Source organism: Triturus cristatus, chromosome 6, assembly GCF_964204655.1.
Source record: "Triturus cristatus chromosome 6, aTriCri1.1, whole genome shotgun sequence".
In the NCBI taxonomy this organism is placed as follows: domain Eukaryota; kingdom Metazoa; phylum Chordata; class Amphibia; order Caudata; family Salamandridae; genus Triturus; species Triturus cristatus.
In genome coordinates, this window is record NC_140589.1 from 881617000 (window position 1) to 881641595 (window position 24596).

The 24596-nt window shown below is 42.3% G+C and overlaps 1 protein-coding gene across 10 annotated transcripts in view; it reads right to left on the reverse strand.

The window, feature by feature from the left end:
• The window catches only part of LOC146818007 (uncharacterized), a 202823-nt gene that overhangs the window by 135312 nt on the left and 42915 nt on the right, over nucleotides 1–24596 (reverse strand). For all 10 annotated transcript variants that reach the window (XR_014963043.1, XR_014963042.1, XM_085611492.1 and 7 more), the window contains one exon: nucleotides 3881–3994. Coding sequence is in view for 8 of the 10 variants with exons in the window: in XM_085611492.1 (XP_085467618.1) it covers nucleotides 3881–3994 (114 nt within the window). In the remaining 2 variants the exon portion in view is untranslated. The remainder of the gene's footprint in view (nucleotides 1–3880; nucleotides 3995–24596) is intronic.

Below are 24596 nucleotides of genomic sequence, written 5' to 3' on the forward strand. Positions count from 1 at the left end.
TTTTAATATGGAGGATAGAGGGAGTACACATCAATTAACAGTTTAGTAGCAAATCTGTTGAGACGGAACACATAACAAAACACTGCTTTCTTTAGGGAGCCCATATCGTTTACAATTAGTAGCTCAAAAGTAAAGATGAGTTAGGGTTAAAAAGTTGGGATGGCAGGGAACAATCACAAGGGAGCTTCAGAATGCGGCGAGTCTTCATCACAACATATTCAGGGAAAGAGGTAGAAATGATGCATTCAAATTTGGCTTTGATCTCACTGGAACACTGAACATGCAGAGTCTCTGGTGCAGCACAGACATCAGGGAACTAAGGGTACCAGGGACACGGCAGTGTTTATTAGGCAATTTCTTGCTTATATTCAATGTAAAAGAGGTCCAAGTGAAGACCAGGATTAAAAGATACAAATAAAAGGTAGCAATCCTCTCAATAGACATCCTCTTCCAGAACTTCAAAAATAATGGGAAAATCGAGGAATTCTATATTTAGCCTCAAATAGAGAAATGGCTTCTTTTTTATTGAAACAGCTCTGCGTCATAGTAAGAAAACTGTAGTTTCCCCAGGCACTAATAAGGTAACTAGCCGAGGTATTAAACATAGCGCCAGTGCACAAGGTGTTGCAAATGTTGGAAGGCTAGCAGATTTTAGAGACATGGCATGTAAAATAAAATATAGGTAGGGTTCAAATAAACAAACCCTGAAGTGTTAGGCAGCATAGGTATTGAGATAGATACATTAATGATAATAGTAATTTCTTATCTAATTTAACATTAAATCATGCTTCTTAAACATCTACTCTTTCATTACACCATTTAGTTCGCCTCACAGACTCCTCTTACTTCGGCTCTTAATACACGGTAACCTTGCCTTTCATTCTGCCCTTTACTGTAACTCTTTAGACCCGATCTCTCTCATTTAACATTTACCTTTTTTCCTCATTTCAACTGTAACTTGCCTGTAAGTACATCTTTTAATAGTAATCTATTCAGACCAATTCTCAACTCTCTTGGAAACTTTACATCGCCTCACTACACCTTTATCTAAACTTTTACACCTTTAATTTGCCATTACATTGTTTGCTTCATCTCCGATTACACCCTTTACCTAACCTGCCATTACACATCTTTAACTCAGAATTATGCTACGTTACCTTTCATTACCAAACTGCCATGACCTAATATTATTTTATTTTGTTCTTCGTCTTTCTGTACAATTTTAACTCACTTATCAGTAAATCATGTACCCTCTTGCTGTTAAAAATGTTGTAAAATTAGTAGAACAACAATGGATACAGTGTATAGTTGTATTAAATCCTTCTAAGCTTTATTACAAGCCTCATCTAATGGCATCCTCCATCCACCTCCTCCAGGGCACCATTAACAATCTAGCCTAAGCACACTTCACATTCTACCTCTCTCATCATCTACATTACTTAACGTATCACCAAATTCTACTTCGCTCTGCAATGAAGATGCTGAAGATACCACACACATCCCTTCAATAACATAGAATTTGACCAATGAAACATACGTCTTGCAACCCAACTAAATGTATTCTTGTTACATGACCACACGTGAAGTAATTCGGTAGAATGTATTCTCATTACACATAATTTTTCCAATAAGCAGGTTTGATCTTCTTCCGGACTCCTTTTCTTGGAACACTTTCCTATACCACTTCCCATGCACCACCTACAAAATGCCATACTTTAACTATCCTGTATATGTTCCAAATCCCTGAGTCCTCTGCCTTGATAGCATTTATTAAAAGTTTAATTACTGTTTGACGTTTAGAGAATTTTGCATCACCTCTACAAACCCCATGATATCTCACCATCATCATTTCACTAACTTCCCCATCTTCCTCACATCAATATTTTCTATGCACCGGCTTTATCACACTCCTTAGCTTTCCACATTTTAAAGTCTCCTTACATCTCTGCCCTCATTCTCTCAAGCTGGGTTCATCAAGGAGTTGGGTTTTCTGTTGAGGAAGAGTTCAAACGATATCTCCCCCCACACCCCAAATAATAGCATGTGGCATACGTCTATACAGGTGCACCTTCCCTCATAACGTTTTGCCAAGCCTTACTAGACCTCTGGCTATCAAGAGGGTCTGTTTTAGTGCCCTGTTAAGTGTCTGCATCATTCTGTTCATTTGGGATAAAACAAATTACATTTCATCTGCTGCAGAACTTTCTTCTTCAAGAAGCGCTCCATTCTCCTGATGTACGTTGCACCCCAATATCTGTTAGTAGAGCTTAAACCATTTCCTTGCAAACACTTTTTCAGGGAAATTAATCCACTTCTAGTCTCAACACTGATCAATATTGAGATTTCAGGCCAGCTGGAACACATATAATTTAAGACAATAACATACTGGCCCATTTTGCTCTCACAGGCCCTTTAGTGTCCTACGCAATTTCCTCCCAAGGACTTTTAGGCAATCTCCTTTCCACCATAGCTTGGGTTCTTGCTTTGTAGATTTTATCACTTTGTGCACACTCAGAGCATTATCACACAACGTTCTCAACTTGTACATCTATCCCTGAACACCAGCAATAATCCTCAGTATCACTTTAGTTTTTTTATGCACATGGGCTTTTGGGGCTGCTCAATTAACTTATTTATAATTGACATAGGAGGTACTCCTTTTCCTCATGCTCTAATAATTATTCTCTCACCATCAAAACCCTTTGACATTCCTCACTGCAACTGCCTCTGTCACTCCATCTTCTCATACCTTCACAATCACCACTTGCAATACCCTATTCTCGATGTAGATATCATTCCTTAACTCAACATCTTCCTCACACTCTCCCATATCGGTTATCATCCTAGAAAGGTAATCTGCTATGCTATTATTTGCTCCTGAATTTTCCCCACTAAAAATGCAAATTCTTGAAAAGCTGTTATCCATCTGCAAATCCTGCTTGAAGTGGCTTTATGAATAACTTCTAATGGCTTGTGATCAACTCTTATCTTAAACTTTCTACACTACAGAAAGTTCTTTAATTTCTTGATAGTTCAGTACACAGTCAGCAATTCTTTTTCAGTTACTCTCCTGTCTGCCACATCAATATTACAAAGGTTGAATCAACCCCATCTGCCTGCACAGTTTCCAAGGTTTATGTGCTTTCAGTTACTGAGTCATCATGTTTTTATTGAGGCAAAACAGACAAGATAGGGAGGTGTGATGGAACAATGGGGGTTTCAGTGACCTTCTCTCACCTTTGCTTAACATATATCCGGTGTTTCTGGAGAAAGAAGATGACTAGTGGAGAACAGGAGGACCCTGAATTAGTCACGGACAAGGCTTGTCAACCATAATACTGGGGAAGAACACATGTCGCTAGTCTCAGGGGTTAAAGAGTGTTGTGTACAGTTGGCTGCCCTATCCTAGGCAAAAGCTAATAGACCAAGGTCCTGATGTTTCAGAAGGGTTTCCCATTCTGGTCCTAAGAGAAAATGCGTTGGCAATTATTGGGTGAAGTATGGTAGTGAGTCCTTCATAAAATACAGTCAATCAGTCATGTCTCCATTTGGAAATGGCACCCAGCTGGTGTATATGTCCGTACCCGATTGGAACTTTCCTAACAAAGTAATTAGCAGAATATAGCTATTTCTGCAGAGAAAGGAGCATTTATCCCATTCACAGTCCTTGATTAGGCGCACTGGTGCCAATCACTGAACACGTACAGTTAGCAGTACATTAATTGTGTACGGTTTTCTGTTGCTACAGAGGAGAATCCTTCTTAAAGTCATGCATGAAAGTTTCCTGTCTCTATAAGAACATCACTTTTTAAAATAGCTTCTTTTTTTCCTGCAGAATTATCCGTTATATCACACAAACACAGAGAACAGATTTCATCACCTTTGTTGACACAGTCATGGCTTTCATCTCTTTCCAAGTCATGCGGATTTCTTATAAGTAGGTTTTCCTCTGCATGAATCCGGAATATCAGGTCAGCACTGTCTGCCACATCACCTATTACAAAAAGACAGCTAAAGATCATTAATATGTTGGGACAATTATTGTATAAACATCGCCGACATTTCCTACTATTCATCCTGCTTTGCTTGAATAACTTCAAGTGACTGTGTATGCAACAAATCATTGTCCAAGTCTCTGAAAGTCTCAGAGCACCTATGAGATTACCATCTACTCAAAAACACATTATTGCAAAACATTTATTGCAATGGTTCCTGCACAGCTAGTTCTTAACCCCACTGCCTTCAGAAAATGGGGACAGGGAAATATTTTGTATAGTATTCAATTCAATTTAATTTAATTCAATTGAAAATAAGCTTTATTCGATTTCTTCATTGGAAATCATAAAAGCAAAATACATATCTAACAAGCATTGGCATAGCCAATAGGTCTCGCCTCTGGGACCTTATAAGTGTTTAGCCATGCAACAGTTAATGTTGTTGCACCAAGGATATTGTGCTGCATAACTAAATACTTATAAGGTCCCAAAAGCGAGACCTATTGGCTATGACAACGCTTGTTATGAAGGTTGCACATTTTCCAGAATCCATGCAGCTGTGAGCTTTCAAATGGAGCTTGTATTGACGTCTGAGAGCACAGTACGAGTTTTGCCCAGGCTTCTCAGCATTGGGAAATTTCTCCAACACTTTACCACCAGTCTCCATAATGCAAGCCGTAATCTACCACAGTAAGCAGTCAAAATCTCAAGCTTATATGGTTGCTTGGCAATCAAAAACATGACGCTTCCAAAGCGACCTAGTTGTAAAGCAACCGCCCCACAATACCTTGCGCCCGCTGCTGCAATATAAACTGAGCTGAATTAAGCATGCACGTTGTGGTTTTACAATAAAATGCAGTCATCGGTTGGCTGCCCGTGTATACAGCTCACGTCGCAATCACTGCCATGAAGACTGGCCCATCCAAGCTCGTTCATGCAGAGCGCTCAGTAGGCTCTGCATGTAGGCGCTGGGTCAGGCGAGACCTTAAAACACAAGTACTATTTACAAAGATATAAATCATGTAAAAAATAATTAAGTATACGGCAATCTTATTTAAAAAGTTAAGAACCTTCAGAAACAATCACTGTTGCTAAGAAAATGTATCATAAAATACAGTCACACTTACATCACCAGAAGATCACAATATGATGGCCTTTTTTGCATCTAATTACATTCTTCAAAAACATTGCCATAGAACACAGTGTACTGGAGGAATAAAAATGCTAAAGTGACATTGCCGAAGGAGCCTTAAGATCGGTAAAATCCAAATCTTTCTCTGTTTTTCATAAAATTTACCAATAAAGCACGACATGAATTGCTGTTTGCTGTGACAAATCGTCACATGGACATTTACAAAGCGAACATGGCCAGTCATTATTTGCAGGAAAGCTTGTTAGGAAATGGAAAATGCCCATCCTAAAGCGAGTTAAAACATATCGGTCCTGTGCCTCTCTCCATAAATTATAAATATGGCTGTATATCATAAGTGGTCAAGGTCATTTGGTTATTACAAACACTCTGCTTCAATATTTCCAAGGATAATCGAAGAGACTCCAGTAGCATCATGCACTCTCTTTTAAGATCTTTTCTACTAATGTGCCCTAGGGATTTCGGCTGTTCATAATATTCCGGATGATCTAGGTCACTCATGAAGTCTTTGATACACTTCATCCAAGGTACACTGAATACCTGCTGTAATTTAAGACAGTCCCTTATAATATACCTATTAAGGGTGTTTTTTCAGAGGACCAAATCTTATGCCATAAAAGAAATGGCTGTATTTTAATTAAATCTGATAAGTAGGGTAACCTCAGCTCCACATGGCATAAGGAGGTGGAACAGCAACCCGGAACAGCTAGTACAAATCTTAAAAAGGTATTCTCCACCAGTTGTAGGGGCTGACCGTTATAATAGCCCCATACCCCAGCACCATACACAGAAGTAGTTACGCACTTAGCCTTGTATATATCTATTAGTTCTAAGGGTGCTTTTTTGCCCAGCTTCCTTGAGAAGTTAGCCAAGGCTGCCATAGCTTTCAATACCAATAGCTTTCTTGATTTATTTGCCTGGTACCACAAACCATTCTGGTCAAACAGGCTACCCAGGTACAGAAATGTCTTGGTGAATACAATCATATTATTATCTATGGGGATATCCCTACACTTTGAGCTCCTTTTTCCACACCTCATTATGAAAGTCTTCGATTTATTTACTTGCAACCCCAGGTTTTGCATGTAAGCATTAAAACTTATCAGTAAACGTTGCAGGCCAAACTGAGTGTGTGCTATCAACACTGCATCGTCAGCAAAGAAGATGGCGGGTATTGGGCGATGTCTTATCTGTGGTAAATCCTGGCACTGATCAGACAGTGTCTGTCCAAAACTATTAATATATAATGTAAAGATAAAGGGTGCCAAAAAGCATCGCTGTCTTACCCCTCTATCTATGCTGAATGATATAGTGCACTCGCCCTTTGTAGTAAAGATAAAACTCTGAAAGGGAGATTGCATGCTTGTGAACAAACTGCAGGCTCTGTGCACTTAATGCACATGCCTGAATCCTCATACTTCGGCTGTTATTTCTTAACCCAAACTAGGATGGTGGAGAGGCTTGTCTGGAAGAAGCATTATTAAAGAGCACCAATGCAAGATGTGCTCTTATTGGCACGCTCTATCTACTTCATGGAGACTCAAGGGAATACAGAATAACAAGACTCATCAGCAATAATATTTTGAAAAAAGGCTGGCCAAAACAATGGACCAAGTGACATTCATAGTGCAATGTGTGCAGAGGATATGAGAAGTAGTTAGTATGCCTGGCTGCTCGGCAGAGGAATTTAAAGACAACCAGCACTGGCAGGCAAAGAATCTCAATGTATGTGTATGGATGACCTTGAGTGGGAGCAACCTTGAAGCCTGCCAACATGCAAGAGTCAATCTATCATGCAACTAAAACCTTGAACTCTTGCTCACCCCAAATATGCCAAGAGATTATGTAAAGAGCAATTCGACTCTGTCCTAGCAAGAGAAAACCATGGACAGCCTAGCACTGCACAGATCCCTCTGCATTGATGACTGATTCATAGCCAAGGGGGTAAGGCACATATCCTTTCCAATATTGGCCCTTCAAAGAACCACATTTATTTAATTCATTGTTTTGTATAAGGATAACGCTGCTGAGATATTACTTCAGAGGCCTTTGTGAACAGGTTTCACATCAAGATTGGATGACAAGACTAGGATGAGCCAGGAAGAATATCTAGTATAATGAAGCACAGTGTAGATCAGAACTTATTACTCACCGACATTCTGGGCAAAGGTAAGAGTCGTAAGCAAAGCAGTTTTAGCTATGCTAGAACTGCTTTTGCACAAGAAGGACAGAACTAAAAGGCATCAAGTACAACGCACTTTTGCGATCGGAAATCCTGTGATTCACAAAATCACAGGTTGAGATCAATAAAGGTATTTTCTTCATGTACAAAAGTCCTTATACAAGTCTGAAAAGTCTTTCTGACTCATGAAGGGACTCTTGCAATCATTCCAAAATCACAAATAAAAGAGGAAAGGAAAGGGCGTCCCCCATTTCCAGCAGGAATATATCAATGGTTTACCACTGCAATTGCAGTTGAAAACCACTGAAGGCTTACAGACCCAGAGTTGGAGTGCAAACTTTATGCAAAGGGTAGAAGGCCTGCCATTGGACCCACTCACATTGGGGAATTAATGTGACAGCTTCAGGAGTGTTTTCAATGGAGGTTCCAAAACTGAAAACCTTTTTCTTTTCATAACAGCTAGGGTTTCTTTAAGAACCGTAGACTACTTTTAAAAAAAACATTTTTGGAAAGCAGTCACAAGGATGGTGGTCTACTGTCCCTTGCAGGACACCATCCCTTGTGATGATTGTAACCAATCATAGGGGTGATGCATAATTAATATTATTAGGACGGTGGCTCAGCAACCCCCTGCGATTCAGTATTTTGTGAACTGAACTATTATTACATAGGTCAGTTTGAAAATCAGACTGCATTCGCTAAAAATTGGTGTGCAATTTGCGACAACTATTTGTGAATTTAATCTTTGTACATCAGGCAGTAAATTAAGATGCCAACCTGGAGGAGGCCTCCTTTCTCTAAGAAAAAGGTTTATTAAGCCGATCAAGCCTTCCATAGAATTTATACAGGCCCTTGTGATCGCTAGCTAGTGCATAAAGGATTGTAAATGTATTGCTAGTCCAAAACAAAAGCACCAAATATCATACTACTGGTAATACACAGGGTTGATTAGTAAGAGGGGGCCCAATGGCAGCCCCAAAGCAATTTGTCTTTAACTTGTATCCAAGTACACCTGTTCTTGACTACCAAAAGTACTACGCTTGTATTTTGTTACACAACATGCAGAAAACATACTTCAGAAAACCCCTCAAGAGGTATTCACTAAAGCAGTTGTGTCCATTCAAATGAATGCAATATGCCTACGGATCAAAATCTTTAAAAAGAGTCAAGACATTGTAAGATATTCCTTAAAGGACTCTTCTGAGGGATGTTTTAACTTGCACTGTAATAACCTTGAATGTAATAATGTGCACTGGCTGATGTGCTTTTTTACATATTATTTTGGCAGATGACAGGCTGCTTAATTTAAGTTAAGTGAGGGACTGATTTTATTGATCATCCATGAATTCCAAAAGATACTACACTTAAAGTAAACCCAGAAATAATTGGTGAGGGATTTAACCAGGAACAACCAAGTTCCAACATGTACAGAGACTGACCAGTGGCCTCTTATTTATTTTTTGTTGCAGTCTTTGTGTTAGATTTTCAACAAACCATGATACAAAACAGAGGCTCTCTCAAGCTACATGACAAGAAACGGGAGCAGGAGAGGAGACCATAAGAGCAAATAACTACCGAGGGGAGTACAAATCCCGTCCCTGGACCCAGCACTCCCAGTCCAATGAATCAACACAAAAAGAGTGAGGAGGACCAGCGGGCAAAGAGAGGGAAAGAAGGGGGATACAGAAAGGACTAGGGTCCCAAGGTCCCACCACACAACAGCCAGCGCAACTGTGTTACAACTGAACTGTACAAAGCATGTGAAATGAAAGGCTATAAGAGGTCAGGCTTTTTTCTAATGCAACACTGAAATAGGTAAGTGAACTGTTCAAATATATTTAATTAGTTATGAAGACATATTTTAGCAATTCTGCTGTGAAAAAAAATATTTGTATAGGCTCAAAACAAATGAGAACATTTTTGCTGAAACCCAATTTCCAAACATTGTTTATGCGCCATCATCAGTGAAACTACATGTTAGTGGGAAAGGTTTGTGGCCATTTCAATGAAAAATATGCTATCTGTAAATGGCAGTGCACTACCACATCATGCTTCAGTAATATATATATGAAAAGTGATTTTTTAACCATAAACTAGGAATTATTAATGCTCCTGCCCGGATGACAGTGCTATTAGTGAACTAAGGGCCAGATGTACAACCATTCCACTTTGCGAGTCCCAAATTGCAACATTTTCCGACTCGCAAAATAGAATGTACAACAGTGTCTGAGACACTGTTTGCGATTCTTAAATGGGTCGCAAGGAACCTGCCTCGTTAATTATCATGAGGCACGTTGTAATTTGTGACCCACTGGGAATGGCTTGCAAACACAGGGATGGTGGCCTGCTGGGGACAGCAGATCCCCATGCCCGTGTTAGATTTTTCAATAAAGCAACTTTTTTTCTGCAAATGCAGCCCATTTTCCTTAAAGGAAAATAGATGAGTTTAAAAAAACTGAACATTTTTCTTTTTCTTTTTTGAGGGCAAGCAGTGGTCCCTGGGACCACTGCCAACTCTTAAAAATATTTTCGCACCCATTCACAAAGGGGAAGGGGTCCCTTTGGGACCCCTTCTTGTTTGCGAGTGGCTTACCACCTATTTGAAGTAGGCATTAAACTTCAAGTGTTTTGCGACCAAACCAATGGTACATACCATTATGACTTGCTATTAGGAAGGGATGCCCCTTCCTAATAGCAACTTGCAAACACTATTTTGCAAGTCACCTACTCGCAAAATAGCATTTGTACATACCACCACCCTTTTTTGCGGTCACAAAAGGGCTGATTTCCCGTTTGTGACCAAAAAAACGGTCGTAGATCTGGCCCAAAGAGGCAAGCCAGGGATTATGTGTACCCTATATTCGAGCTTGATTCTTGTTATACATTAAGCAAACATTTAGTCTAGTAAATAAAACGTTTTTTTGCACAGCAGAAATAGTTAACTTGCATATTTGAAGGTGCTCTCTTATGTAATAATAAAGAAAAAGGTGGCTCCATAAGACAAAATATTTGCCTAGGATCACACAATTTGACACCAGCTCATGGGTCAAGTACATTACAGTTAGGTCGAGTACATTACAGTTAGGTCGAGTACATTATTCAAGTTATTAGACCTGCAGGTCTGGTAAAATGTGTAAGATTTTTCAGGCCCTGACCTACCCATCCCTGGTGTGGTCTCTTATGGGCTTTAAGCAGCCTGCCACCACCAGACATGTTTCTAGTCCCCTGGGTCGAGAGCCCATGCTCTCTGAGGCCAGAAAGAAAGCCCATCCTGGGCGGAGGAGTCACACCTCCTCCCCAGGATGAGCATAGTGCTCGAGAGGGAAGCTTCAAAGACCTTGCCACCTTTGTAATGCGACCACAGCCTCTGCTGCTAGCAGTAGATGGCAGCCCCTGGTTCAAACACCCACTTTTGGCAGGAAAACTCAAGTGAGAAAAGGAGGTGCGCCTCTCTTCGCCAGCTCCACCCTTCAGGTGCTGGAGGTAAAGTGAAGCACATTTTTCAGTGCCCACCATCTTGAAGATAGCGGGACTTATCCATTCTGGGCTAGGGCTATGCCCTCCCTCTCACAGGAGGGTGGCATAATAGAGGGCGTAGATACCCCAGGTAAGGAACCCATTGGTCCCTACTTGTCAATCCCCTATAATGCCCCTAAAGCTAATTTTAAGGTGGCACCCCCAGACCCTGAAATCAGATTCTGACGACCTAAGAAGAGCCGAAAACTAGAGCGTCGCACTAGCAGAGAAGACTGCAGAAACCAACTGACTTGGTCCTTGCCCTACCGGCCTGTCTACAGCCTTCGATCATCCTGTGCCAAAAGACGACCCGGCCTGCAGTCCAGCAACCTCCAAAGCCTTGGGAGGACTGCCTGCCTTTGACAAAGATCAAGATCTCCCAAGAACAGCGGATCTGTTCAAGAAGAAACCAACTTTAAAAGAAGAAGAACTCGGTCCTGAGGAACTGCGAAACCACCTCCGGACCCACCTCTCCACCGACTCCCACACCCGGAGTTACCCAGCAATTCTGAGCCAGAGTCCACCAAGGGCTGAACTCTGCCAGACTCCATCTCAATGCCTGCAGCCTCTATTCGAAGACTTCCCCTGACCGTGAACTGCCCGGTAAGCTGTTTCAGCCATCAAAGGACACCCCTGCACCCGAAGCCCCAGGGCCTTGGGGAGCTTGACAAACTGTGTCCCTACGTTCCCTGGTATGACTAGGGACCGCACCTAGTCTGTTAGGCTGGCATCCTTTAATTCGGCCAGGGTCAATACCACCTGCAGTGTACCTCAAGGCTCGTCCCTATCACCCTACCTGTTCAACCTTTTAATCTGCCCCCTGATCCACTCCCTCCCAATGCAGGAGGGTTAAGGTCTATAACTACGCAGACGATATGCAGCTGATTTTCCCAATAGACGAGACGGAGGACTCTAAGGCATTTTTTCGAAACACTATGCTATTTATTAAAGACTGGATGAGTCATAACCATCTCAAATTGAACTCTGATAAAACAGAGATAGTAATTTCAAATAAACTCCATCACTGGACGCCAGGACACTGGCTGGCTACATTAGGCACTCCACCTATCCCTAAGAACTCTGTTAAGAGCCTGTCTTTCACTTGTATCCAATTAGACCTGTTCTTGACTAACAAAAAATTACGCTTCTATTTTGTTACACAACTTGCTGAAAAAATACTTCAGAAAACCACTCAAGAGGTATTCACTAAAGCAGTTGTGTCCATTCAAATGGATGCAATATGCCTATGGATCAAAATCTTTAAAAAGTGTCAGGACATTGTAAGATATACCTTAAAGGACTCTTCTGAGGGATGTTTTAACTTGCACTGTAATAACCTTGAATGTAATAACATGCACTGGCTAATGTGCTTTTTTTACATATTATTTTGGCAGATGACAGGCTGCTTAATTTGAGTTAAGTGAGGTACTGATTTTATTGATCATCCAAGAATTCCAAAATATACTAAATTTAAAGGAAATCCAGAAATAATTGGTGAGGGATTTAACCAGGAACAACCAAGTTCCAACATGTACTGAGACTGACCACTGGCCTTTTCTTTTTTTTTTTTTTGTTGCAGTCTTTGTTTTAGATTTTCAACAAACCATAATACAAAACAGAGGCTCTCTCAAACTACATTTCAAGAAACGGGAGCAGGAGAGAAGACCATTAGAGCAAATAACTTCTGAGGGGGGCACAAATGCTGTCCGTGGACCCAGCACTCCCAGTCCAATGAATCAACACAAAAAGGGAGCGTGGGGGCAGAAAGAAAGGAAAATAAAGGGAGTGAGGAGGAACAGCGGGCAAAGAGAGGGGAAGAAGGGGGGCATCCAAATTGACGCTAACCTATCTATGCACGCACAGATTAGCCTGATCACATCATCGTGCATGTATCAACTAAGGAATTTTAAGAAAATCAGGAGATTCTTCACTAGGGAGGCAAGTGTGGTGATCATGCTGGCCAGGATTATGTCCAGGCTGGATTATGCCAATGCTAACTATTTGGGTCTCCCAGCCAATTAAACCCACAGACTGCAGCTGATACAGAACAAAGCTGCCAGATTAATCTTCCAGCAATCAAGACACTGCCACACTAAGCCACTGAAGAAGCAGCTTCACTGGCTTTCCGTGGTTCGGCAGTCTATGTTCAAAACAGGCTGCATGCTTTTCAATGCTCTCCACGATAGGGGCCCTAAATTTATCTCCACAAAGATTTCACCGTACCTTACCAAACGGAACCTAAGATCATCTTCCATGAATCTGCTGACAACCCCTAGATTCAAGTGCAAGTGAATGGATGGATCCCGGTCACAGCACCGAAACGGCCGTCACTCATATAGTGGACGACGCACCCACTCTGCTTGACCAGAATGAATCCAGCCTACTAATACTACTCGAACTCTCTTCGGCATTAGACACTGTCAGTCAAACATGACAATCTACTTAACCTTTTGGAACGTAGGATTGGGTTTTCAGGCACTGTACTAAAATGGTTTGCTTATTTTCTCAAAAACAGAACACAGAGAGTCAAATCCAATCAAACACTCTCCAATACCAGCCCCTGCTCTCTGGGTCTCCATCAAGGGTCCTCGCTCTCCCCCACGCTCTTCAACATATTCATTGAACCACTAGGGTAATCCTCAAAGCATCTAACATCCAATACCAAATGTATGCGGATGACACACAACTGTACATGAAAATCTCTTCCCCTGAAGTTATCAAATCACTCAATGGAACCCTGCATAAAACTCTTAATTGGCTAACCTCCAACCACCTCAAACTAAACGCCCTTAAAACGGAATTCCTCCTCATCTCACCCTCCAGGCAAACACCCATTGTGGAGAAATTCCTTAATAAACCTCACCGCCCTCGACTACACACCTCACATCATTGACTCCACTAAATCTCTAGGAATTGTGCTAGATAAGAACCTAAACATGCAAGATCACATCAGAGCATCTACCAAAGGAGCAAACTATCAACGGAGTATACTAAGAAAACTCAAACCCTATCTTCCCCACGATGACTTCAAGTCTGCGGTGCAAGCAATGGTCATCTCAGACTAGAATACGGCAGTGCTACTCTATGCGGGCTACCAAAACTCAGTTTGGTCCCCCGCAGAGCATCGTTGAATGCCGCGACTCGACTCATCACTGGTTCCAAGAAAACCAACCACATTTCTCCGGACCTGAAATTGCTCAACTGGCTTCCGTTTGAGTCAAAGATCAAGCTAAAAATTGCATGTATCACCTATAGAGCACTACACTTCAACACTCCTCTTTACCTGTGAAATTAGCTCGAACTTTCGGGTGGCTCCCGGCCCTCAAGAAGCACCAGCACATTGCTCCTCAAGCCAAAGAAGTTTAAAAAAATGAAAACATACAATCGCTCATTCTCTGGTATTGCCCTGAAAATTTGTAACTCCCTTTCTGTGGAAACAAGACTGATTCCCTCAACTTTTGCCTTCAAATGGGAAGTGAAAACGATACTGATGAACACTGCGCTGAACTAGAAGCCCTTCTCCTCTGATCTCCTACTCGTTTTAGCCGGCTAATCGGCTACCTGACACTAGATCCAGCCTCAGTGGCGCCAACTAACATGTGTACCTGATGTTTATTGAGCTGCTTTTCTCCCACAGCTATCTTCCCATGTCTTTCTCAAGCCTATGTAAAGCGCTCTGATACCCTCTTGGGTCATGTTTGCGCTATACAAAACTTTAAATAAATAAATATAAAAATCATGTTTTTCTATGCTAGACCCCAAATTTTGGAATTCTCTACCGATTGATATCAGACTAATGCCGGACTACATTGGTTTCAGGAAAAAACTGAAAACTGGACTGTTCACCCAAGCCTATTGTTAGATCATACCCGGGACGGCTTCCAACCTACAATTAGCGCCAAGAGTCCTTTCGGTGTATGTGCGCTTAACAAACTCCCTAAACATAAACACATAAACATAAAGATGACTACTTACCTGAGCAGCTGTGGGTTTTCTTCATACGGCCTCTGAGCCTGCAGCCTTTCTTCAAAACCGATCCCCCCCCCCCCCATTGAGTTGCATTGGACGCCTGAAGCGGTGTTAGCAATCTGCACCTGGCCGCCCCGTGCGGCTGAGGGTGTATGTTTGGTGCTGCCTTGTGTCCCCCGCCTGTACTTACCTTAAGCCCTGGAGACTGTGATACCAAACTGTGTTACTCACTTGTGAGCAGCATCTCTTCAATTAGCCTTTCTCCATTGGATAACATTGGCGCCAGATTCTGAATTTGAACCCTGCACCCAGCTGCCCCTGTGGCACTGGAGGTGCAGACTTCCTACTTACCTGTACCTTGCCTGGTGCCGATTCTTCATCCTGAAAATCAAGACTCTGACTCGTATACTTATCTGCAAAACCGCATTTTTATTTTCCTCCCATAGGTTAACATTGCGGAACTTAAAAACAGCACTTAATGTCCACTTTTTAAAGTGAAAAGTATTTCTTGTGAAAAACATACTCACCTTAGAACCATAGTTCCCTGTAAACTGCGCGCCTGCGCACGCACGCACACTTACATTTCTCTCTGCGCAGAGACCAGTAAACACCGCGCACCACAAAGGATTGATTCCTCTGCACTTGTGAAGTGCTTAATTTGAGTCTTTGAAATGTGGCCGTACTGATTAAGCTGCGTTGTTAAATGCATTTTTAAAGACGTGTTTTTGTCTTTAAAAACGCAAAGCGAGGAAGATTAAACACGTGCATTGAAGGGCAGTCCAGAAGCAGCAGGAGAGATGTCACAAACATTCACTGCAGTTCGAAGCTGAGGCATACATGGGAATTATGGCAGTTGTCAGACATTAACATACTCTGGAAGCAGTGGCTGCCGCCAGCAGGGATACGTTGTGAGGCAGCGCGGGAGACAATTATAAACTTTTTGGGGCAAAATAACATCCAGGTTGTTTAGTACAGAAGCACTAGGCTGTGCTATAAAATAAAGCTGGTTCTTGGTGTACCTGCTTTATAATCAGGCTGAATAAGTTTGTTGATCAGTCCTCTGCAGCACAGCACTAGTTTGCTGATGAGGGTAATTTTGGAAGGTGACAAGCCTGACAACGAGGTTTGTGAACCCTGGCCTTTCACAACAGCCTTTCACACACAGGAGCTCTAGCTGAGGTTCAAAGTTTATATTTAATATGAATAGGGCCTTTTCTTAATATATTTTTTTAGTGGGTGGATATTTGCAATCACAGCATTGTTTCTGTATGTTTCGACAGATAAAGGAAATGCACAATCTGGCCAATCGTTTTCTATTTTGTAGCTTTTGTCTTCAGACCAGATACAGTTATAAATTACACCATCCTTAGCTGTAGATTTGAACAAATAAGGGAACTTCAGACAGCATCCATGGACAGGGCCATTAATCTGCAACTACAGACGCGTGCTGGGAAGTTTGCAAGGAATGGGCTCAGAGAAATGTTTTGTATTTAAGCTTTGTCCCTCGGGGACTGTACTTGTTCCAGCTCCGACTCCTTGCACTTTATACTAACTATCTCACCCCAAGCTCTGCAATTCCCTACAGAGCCCTGAGGGTTGCCCCTTCCGGTTCCTGCCTGGGAGGTTGTGTGGAGTTGGGTCAGGATGTGCAGTGGTGACATGACTAGCGGAGGTCACAAGCTTCCCAGGTCCATGTATAGTGGTGCATCAAGGCCGGTTTCTGCTTGCATTCTGAGACCTGCAGTGCTATGTATCCCATCAATACTTCAAGACTGTAAGTCCCGGAATTCAAAATAAAAACTTAGATGGGCTGAGCTGCTCATGCATCGTCCTGGGACGCTTGGGAGCTATGGAAGACAGTGTAGGGGAAAAGGCTGCAAGAGCACATTCCTGCATAAGTATGCAGAGCATTACGGGTGGCACACATTTTAGTAATGTCTCACACACCACTGGTAGCACCAGAATCACAAACCGACCCCGAAAAATCACATCCCCCCCTCAGACTATGAGCTCTCACTGGACTCCAGCTCACCTTAAGCTCCATGTTTTCCATCAGTCACAATCTCTCCTCAAGCTTTGTTGGGAAAAGTTATTTATTATATCATAGGTCTGATGTATCTCTTATGACATATTCTCTGACACAGGCAGTAAACCTGATTGTTTTGTTATGACATACACCTGTTAAATCCAATAGGCCATTAAGGATGGGTTGTTATTGCATCCTGATAAAGCCTCCAGACGTATTTTCTTATATGAAATCCTCAGATGAGTTTTTAGGCAAGACTGTGGGCCAGATTTACCAATTTCTCAAGCAGCGCAGTGCAGCATCCACAAACGCTGTACTGCATGAAAAGGAGAGAGCAGGAGAGCACCAGATTAACTGAAATATGGCAGTCTCCTCCCCTCTCCCTAGTGCTGAAATTAGCTGCCGTGCACCACAGAGACACCGTTGCACCATAGTACAAGGGTGTCCCCGTGTGTCAAGCATAGAATTCGTACTGGAAGGATACCCTACCAGTACAAAATACTATGCTAAGGCTAATTTTAAACATTTTCCCACTTTGTATTTGTGCTGTACATTGCAGCACACATGCGATGTCAGAAAATAAAGAAGAAAAAGAGCATTCTCCTTCATAGCGCCTGGTTGTAGGGTGCGCCATTTTCTGACGGTAAACCCGGTCTACTTTATTTAGTAAATTGGGTTCAGCGTCAGAAACCCTGGGAGGTTGCATGGGAACACCCATGCACCACCTGTGGTATGCCCCCTTGGTGCTAAGTAATGCAAAGCAGTGCTATGCACTGCTTTGCATTACTTCAGGTTATTTCCAGCGCTAAACAAGTTAAGCGATGAAAAGCAAAATCGTACAAAAAGATTTTGAGCCGATTTGCATCACTTTTGTGACGCAAACATGGCGTAAAATCTTAGTAAATCTGCCCTAGTGTCTTTATTACCATGTGGACAAAACTGAGGGGTGCACGATTTGCACTGTAATAATTCTTTTTAGAATCTCTTTAGAAGGTCAGACAGACAGACAGACAGACAGACAGACAGACAGACAGACAGACAGACAGACACACACACACACCTCTCTTGCTTGCGCTGTGAATGACATGTGTCTGACCACATGTGCACAGCCACCTGAAAATGGGTTCATTTCAGTGCTAAGACTGGTGGGACAGTCCTTTAGTGTTCCATGTTCTAGTTACAGGTTTCTTTTCATTTATTTCCTTCTTCTCTTTGTATTTTCATGATTAAAGCCTGCCACACCTCCGAAGACAGTTCTAACTCGCTGCTTGCTTGTCGCTCACTCCATGTGCAGTGTATCACAACATGTACAGCCACTGCATCTAAACCACCCGACCACCATGGAAGAATATTGTCCATAAGGTTTCATTGTTTTAAAAAAAATGCAAAATGGCCAACATGTTGGTTTTAAATGTGACAGTCAGGTGTAACTATAAAACAATACACTAGTTACAGCACCATTGCAAGACGGCCACCTGCTGCTTTGTTTAATTTCGTTATTGCGAGCATGTGTCTGCCATTTTTAGGATAAAGCTGGTTTTCTTTTTTTTGTTTTTCCTCTTTAATTTCTTTGACTATGTTGCTGAGTTTGTGCATGCATTTTATTGTGGTAGTGTAAATGGGTAAACGCAAGAGTGACTCAGTGATGAATAGATGCATGAATGCAAGAATGAGTAACAGAATACATGTATGATGACTTATTCCGTACCTAAACCCATCAATGTCTAAAGAGGCACTTTCATATATGAGCCACACCTATCGACATAGCCAATGCTTGTTATCAACCTTCAAGTGGTAGCTAGTCGATACATTCGGTTGCCGCACACAACAAGGTTGAATAATTAGAGGGAACATTGCTAAGAACGCATATCTTGGTCTTAAAATAAAACTGAAAAGAAGCTAATTTTTCAAAAATTGGTGTGGGTCTCCTTTTTGAGTGGTGTCTCATTTATTGGTCACTGTGTGCATAACAAATGTCTTACACTCCTCTGTGTTACGCCTAAGGCTGCTTGACTACACTACCACAAATAGAGCACTTTGGGTTTACATTGAGCCCTGTACACGTCTGGGGAATCTCTGGACTCTTTACATAATAATAATAGTAATAATAATAATAATAATAATAAAACCATTTCTAGAGCGCCTGGTTACACTAGCATAGTGTGTCCCCGCGCTGACAAGTGCCGCTGCTCCCCGAAAGGCCAAAGTCCGGGGCACGCCTGAATCCCAGAAAAAAGAGTATTATTTACATGGGAATAGGTGAGTTTTCAATTTTAATCGGAATCTTGCTTCAGAGGGCTCCATACGTAGATCAAGAGGAAGCCTGTTCCAGTGTTTGCTGGCAAGAAACCTAAAGGAAGCACCTCCAATATTGGTCTTGCGAACGCGGGGTAGTTGGAACAGCATAGCTCCAGCAGATCTGAGATTGCGGATGGGACGATGGAGAGTAAGAAGGTTACGCAAGTAGCCAGGGCCTTTACCCTGGGCAATGCGATGGGCAAAACAGAGAGCCTTGAACCTGATTCGCTCCTCGATAGGGAGCCAATGGAGTACATATAGTGCCTTTTTACCTGATGCTCTACGTGGGAGGTTTAACACCATACGTGCAGCAGCATTTTGTACGCACTGCAGTTGGTGGATACCTTTTTTCTAAGGCCCAAAAGGAGAGCATTGCCATAGTCCAAATGAGGCGTGACTAAGGCATGAATGAGTGTTTTTCTAGCACTGATGGGGAGTAGTTCGAGAACTTTACGGAGTGTTTTGAGTATTCCAAAGCATTTGCCCGTGATTTTGCTAATCTGATGCTTAAAGGAAAACTCCGTATCCAGCATGATCCCCAGGTTTCTGACGGACTCCACCGGATGAGGAGTAACCCCTAATTCCGTAGGCCACCAGGCCTGTGACCAATCGGAGGGGGATTTACCAACCACTAGAAGTTCAGTTTTGTCGCCATTAAGGCGCAAACAGTTGTTGTTCATCTACCCTGCCACGGAGAGCATGCAGTTAGAAAAATTGGAGGCCGCATCTGCCAGATTGTGAGTGAGTTTAATTATTAATTGGGTATCGTCAGCATATGTGACGATATCCACTCCAAAGGCTTCCACAATATGAGCCAAAGGCTCCATATAAAGATTGAACAACGTAGGGCTCAGACTGGAGCCCTGAGGAACTCCATGTCTGAGCTTTCTGAGGGAGGATTTGTAGGGGGGACAATGCACCTGGAAACTCCTATTTTCTAAAAAGGATTTAATCCATTCCAGTGCGAATCCCGTCACTCCCATGTCTGAGAGGCGAGACAGCAGCGTTGAGTGCAGCACAGTGTCAAAGGATGCACTAAGATCTAATAAAACCAACGCTGCCGTCTGTACTCATCAGCTAGTTGTCTCAAACACTCAGTGGAGAAAAGGACCGCTGATTCCGTAGAGTGGCCCGCTCTAAATCCTGACTGTGTTGAATGGAGAAGAGAATTCTCCTCAACAAATTTCATAATTTGTATGTTTACTACCTTCTCTACCACTTTCGCACAAAAAGGGAGAAGGGAAATAGGGCGAAGATTTTGTAGCTGGGAAATATGCATTGAAGCTTTTTTCTTCAAGGGAATTACTTGAGCCATTTTCCATACATCTGGCACATAACACTCCTAAAAAGATAGGGAGATAAGGTGTTCGATCTGATCAATCATGCCTTCTGAGACACCCTTACAATGCTTAGGAGAGATCACATCGCGGGGGGAGCCAGACCGAATGCTGTTTATAATAGTAAGCAGATCCTGCCTCTCCGGGACCTTAAAACATGTCAGGAGGGGTTTAGAGGCAAGGTCATTTCTCACAGTGATATGTTTAGTTGGCATATTATCAGCAAATGGGGCATGAATTGCATCTACCTTCTTCACAAAAAAGTCCGCAATGTCATCACATAACTCATTGGAGTAGGTATCTTGGGCCACCAATCTAATAGGAACAGTAAGTTCTTTGTAGATAGAAAAAAGTTCTTTAGTGGGATTCTTAGCAGCTTCAATATGTTCCTTAAAATAAGCACCTTTAGCTACTCTTATGAGTTTGTGATATATTTTTAATTCTCTTTTATAGTTCAGCATGTCTTCAGGAGAATAATTTTGCCTCCAGCCACGTTCTAAATTTTTACATTTGGCCTTTGCTACTATAAGATCTTTGGAAAACCAAGGGGCAGTTTTAATTTTTCTAGCAGGTGGCTTGGATGTCCATGGTGCTACAGAGTCTAGAGCCCTAGACATCCATGTCTCATAGTCGTTCCATGCTTTTAGCAGAGTATTACTAAGCGGAGGAGGGTCTTTTAATAGGGCGGATTTAAAGTCATCCGGCGTAAACTTTCTCCAGTCTCTGCGTTTTTGGGGCTTGGGAAGTCTGTCTTTCTGTTGGGCAATTGCTACCTCAATAGGAATGATGAAATGATCTGACCATGTTATTTGAATCGGTTTTGCAACTGTGATCCCCTCCCAGTTAGCAAAAACAGGATCTAAAAGATGACCTAATTGATGAGACGGAGATGTAGATTGGAGTTTAAGTGCTAGGGATTTAAGTATATCTACTACTCCCTGTGCCTCCTTATAATTAGAGTCCTCGAAGTGATAGTTAAGATCACCCAAAATAAGAAATTTCTTGTACCGCAGTGCATGCTGAGTTATTAGCTCTGCAAGTTGATTGCTAAATTGAGGAGACTTGCCTGTGGCCGGTACATGAGTGGTACATTACATAAAGAGACCGCCCAGGGTACCGTGACCATTTTTGATTGTTTTCTAGGCAAATTCTGTCAAACTAGTGGAATACATTAGCGCAGCAAGCAGTGGGATTCAGCAAAAAAACTAAAAAATTACATGACCTCATAACAGAATTTGTAAATAAATTTTTTTCAGATACTAAATGAAAATGTATGCTTTTGGAAATTATGATAATAATAATAATAAATATAAAATTTGTGCTAATTCTTTGCTGAAAATATAATAATTCATCCACAGTGTTTTTGAGCCTTCTGCAGATTTATAGAATGGTGAAAACCCTTTTCACATTTCAACTGATGAGTGAAAGTCTGATAATCATTACCAGATTTTGTTGTTTAAAGTGCCAAGAATGGAGTCAAAACTGCCTTGAAACAGGTGAAGACGCTACTTCTGACAACTCTTCTTTCCAGTGGCATCAAGAAAAGTGCCATCTTTATAAAGAGGAGCTGCAACTGATGAGGTAGGGCGTACACCTCTATTCAGATAGTCTCCACCTTAAAAGATTTGGGATGTGGTTTTGCATTAGTACATATGATTAAGTACAAGGCAAGACCCTGCACCTCATGTCTACTTAAATAATGACTACAGTGGAAGACTGCCATCTACTGATCACTGCTGTCATCTTTAATACGTCTGCATGCAAGGGAAACTCTGGCCTTTCTTAACTCATGGAAGTTAAAATAAGGCTAAAAAAACCATCAAGACCCATCCATATAACCCTCACACAAGTAAAAGACTGGAGGCGCAGAGATAGTCTACTCATCCGGTTCCTCTCCTTAACACCAGTGCAGAGGGAAAACTTTAAAAAGTGGGTGGAGCGAACGCAGTTGGCGGAGCCAGGAGTGACACTGCTAGAGTGGGTTTGGGGACTCACAAAATCAAGTAGTGGCACAGGGAGAATTAGACCGAATAAAATGATTGACCGTATAGGGTCGTTTAAATAGACCTTGGGGCACCTTGTAAAGATATACTCTATGATAATAAGCAGTGTATCAAGATAGAGTTATGACCATCATCAGTGGCTAGGATTCTGCCACTGAGTGAACAAATTCTATGGGAGAAGATAGAATGTATAATTCTTGCGATATCACGAAGGAAGGGGCTGTCTGGAATTCAAGGCAAAACTCCACTGATGCCTGCTGTTGGAGGCAGGGACCGGAGCGCTATAATGTGCAACTCCATTTCCCGCAGCGCGTGACACAATGTCACCAAGGATTGGCTTGCCTGGACTTCTAAGCTTAGTATCCACAGCTGCCCGCTGTTGGAGGTGGGGAGCTCAGCGCAAGTTAGCACATCGCCATTCCCACAGCACGGGACACGCCCGAGCAAAGTCTAGCCAAAACAGGCTCATCTTCACCCGGAAGAAGAAGGGATGGGCCACCTCACTTGGCCCTTGGCTCTGAGAATGAGATCTGTTGATTATTCCATTTAAACTGATGTTTCAGCTCCAACTTGAAGGTATTGATTCCTTTGATATTTTTAATGTTGTGATGAACTATCACCTGGTTGGCCAATTAATCAACCCTACGTATCATAAAACAATTAATTAGGTCACTTGTACCATGTGCCTGTCTGTTGATTTGTTTGGCCCTATTTGAAATGCTATTGTAGCTGCCATGGGGAAGAGAAAAATCTCTGGCTGTAAATCCTGTAAGACTCAAATAGTACAACACTACACTCCTTGTTGGCTAGAGCTGTTGGGGCCAACTCTAAGGAAATAGACCTAGATGAACGATGGCTCACATTTGATGCAGCTGGCATTTCTTTCTGACAGAAATACAGACAGTAATACAACAGAAGGTGCTTACAGCAGGGACAACATTGCGCAGCCCATGCCCCCACTTCAGGGAGGCAGTGGTCTCTTGGACCTACTGCAAATTCGTGATTGTGGCCCATCATTCAAAAGGAAAAAGAGCCAAGCGCCAGGCCAGTCAGAAGGATTGCCCCATCTGAATGCTATAACTTTGGAATACAGGCTAAGGGCCAACAACGGTAGGAGGGGGATGACCTTTATCGGGTCAAATAGGTTGAGCCGGATAGATTACCTATTTGTGGATCTTAATCTATGGCCTTTAGTACAAGACATGGTTATCATCCCATCTTGCGATAGTGACCACAATCCCCTTAGCCGGACTGTTGAACATCCATGGGGTGAAAATGGGAAGGTTGCTTTCATCCTATTGAGCACCAAGGAGGTAATCCCTTCAAACGATAAACGCCGGCTGAAATGGCCCACAATTATGGCAGATAATCAAAAGATCAAACTGATAAAAAATTATATAGAATATCATTTGGGGACACTGCTACCAGCGACCAATGAACCGATTACACAAGCTAGCTGTAGTGCTTTACATACTGAGTTCTTCGAACATTTGGCCAGAAACTTTTATGCTTACACACATAAGGCCAGACCTAAACAGGGAAGATTATTGGGAACAAATCTGTGGTTTAACAAGGAGTGCAGGGTATTAAGAAGGATATTCCCATGACACGTGAAGTAAGGAGGCACTATAAACAGGCACAAACCAAAGCCAAGAGAGAGTGGGATGAAAGGAGATGGGAAGAACTTGGTGAGGCTATCCTGCACCCAGATAGCAGGATGTTTGGGTCACTTTTCTCCACGGGCAATTTTGAAAGATCTCCGCCTTTGGCCAATAACATCCCTGCTACGGAGTGTCATCAACACTTCAGTGCTCTGTATACTATTAGTAGGACCCAAGACAGAGCTCTGATGAGTCTTGACATAGGTCAACCAGTAGGTAGCCTCTCGTTCACAAGAAAGGAAATTTTGACTTCCTTGGAGGCAATTTCACCAGCAAAAGCACAAGGCCCGGATGGTATCCCTGGCGACCTATTTCGCTCAGATAGGGGAAACTGGGCAACTTATTTCACAACACTGTCCAATGACATCGCTGGCGGGGTGATGATTCCAGAATCGTGGAAAGGGGCCGAAGTTATCCCCATTTTTAAGAAAGGCAACAGGTCGAAGCCCTCCAAATACC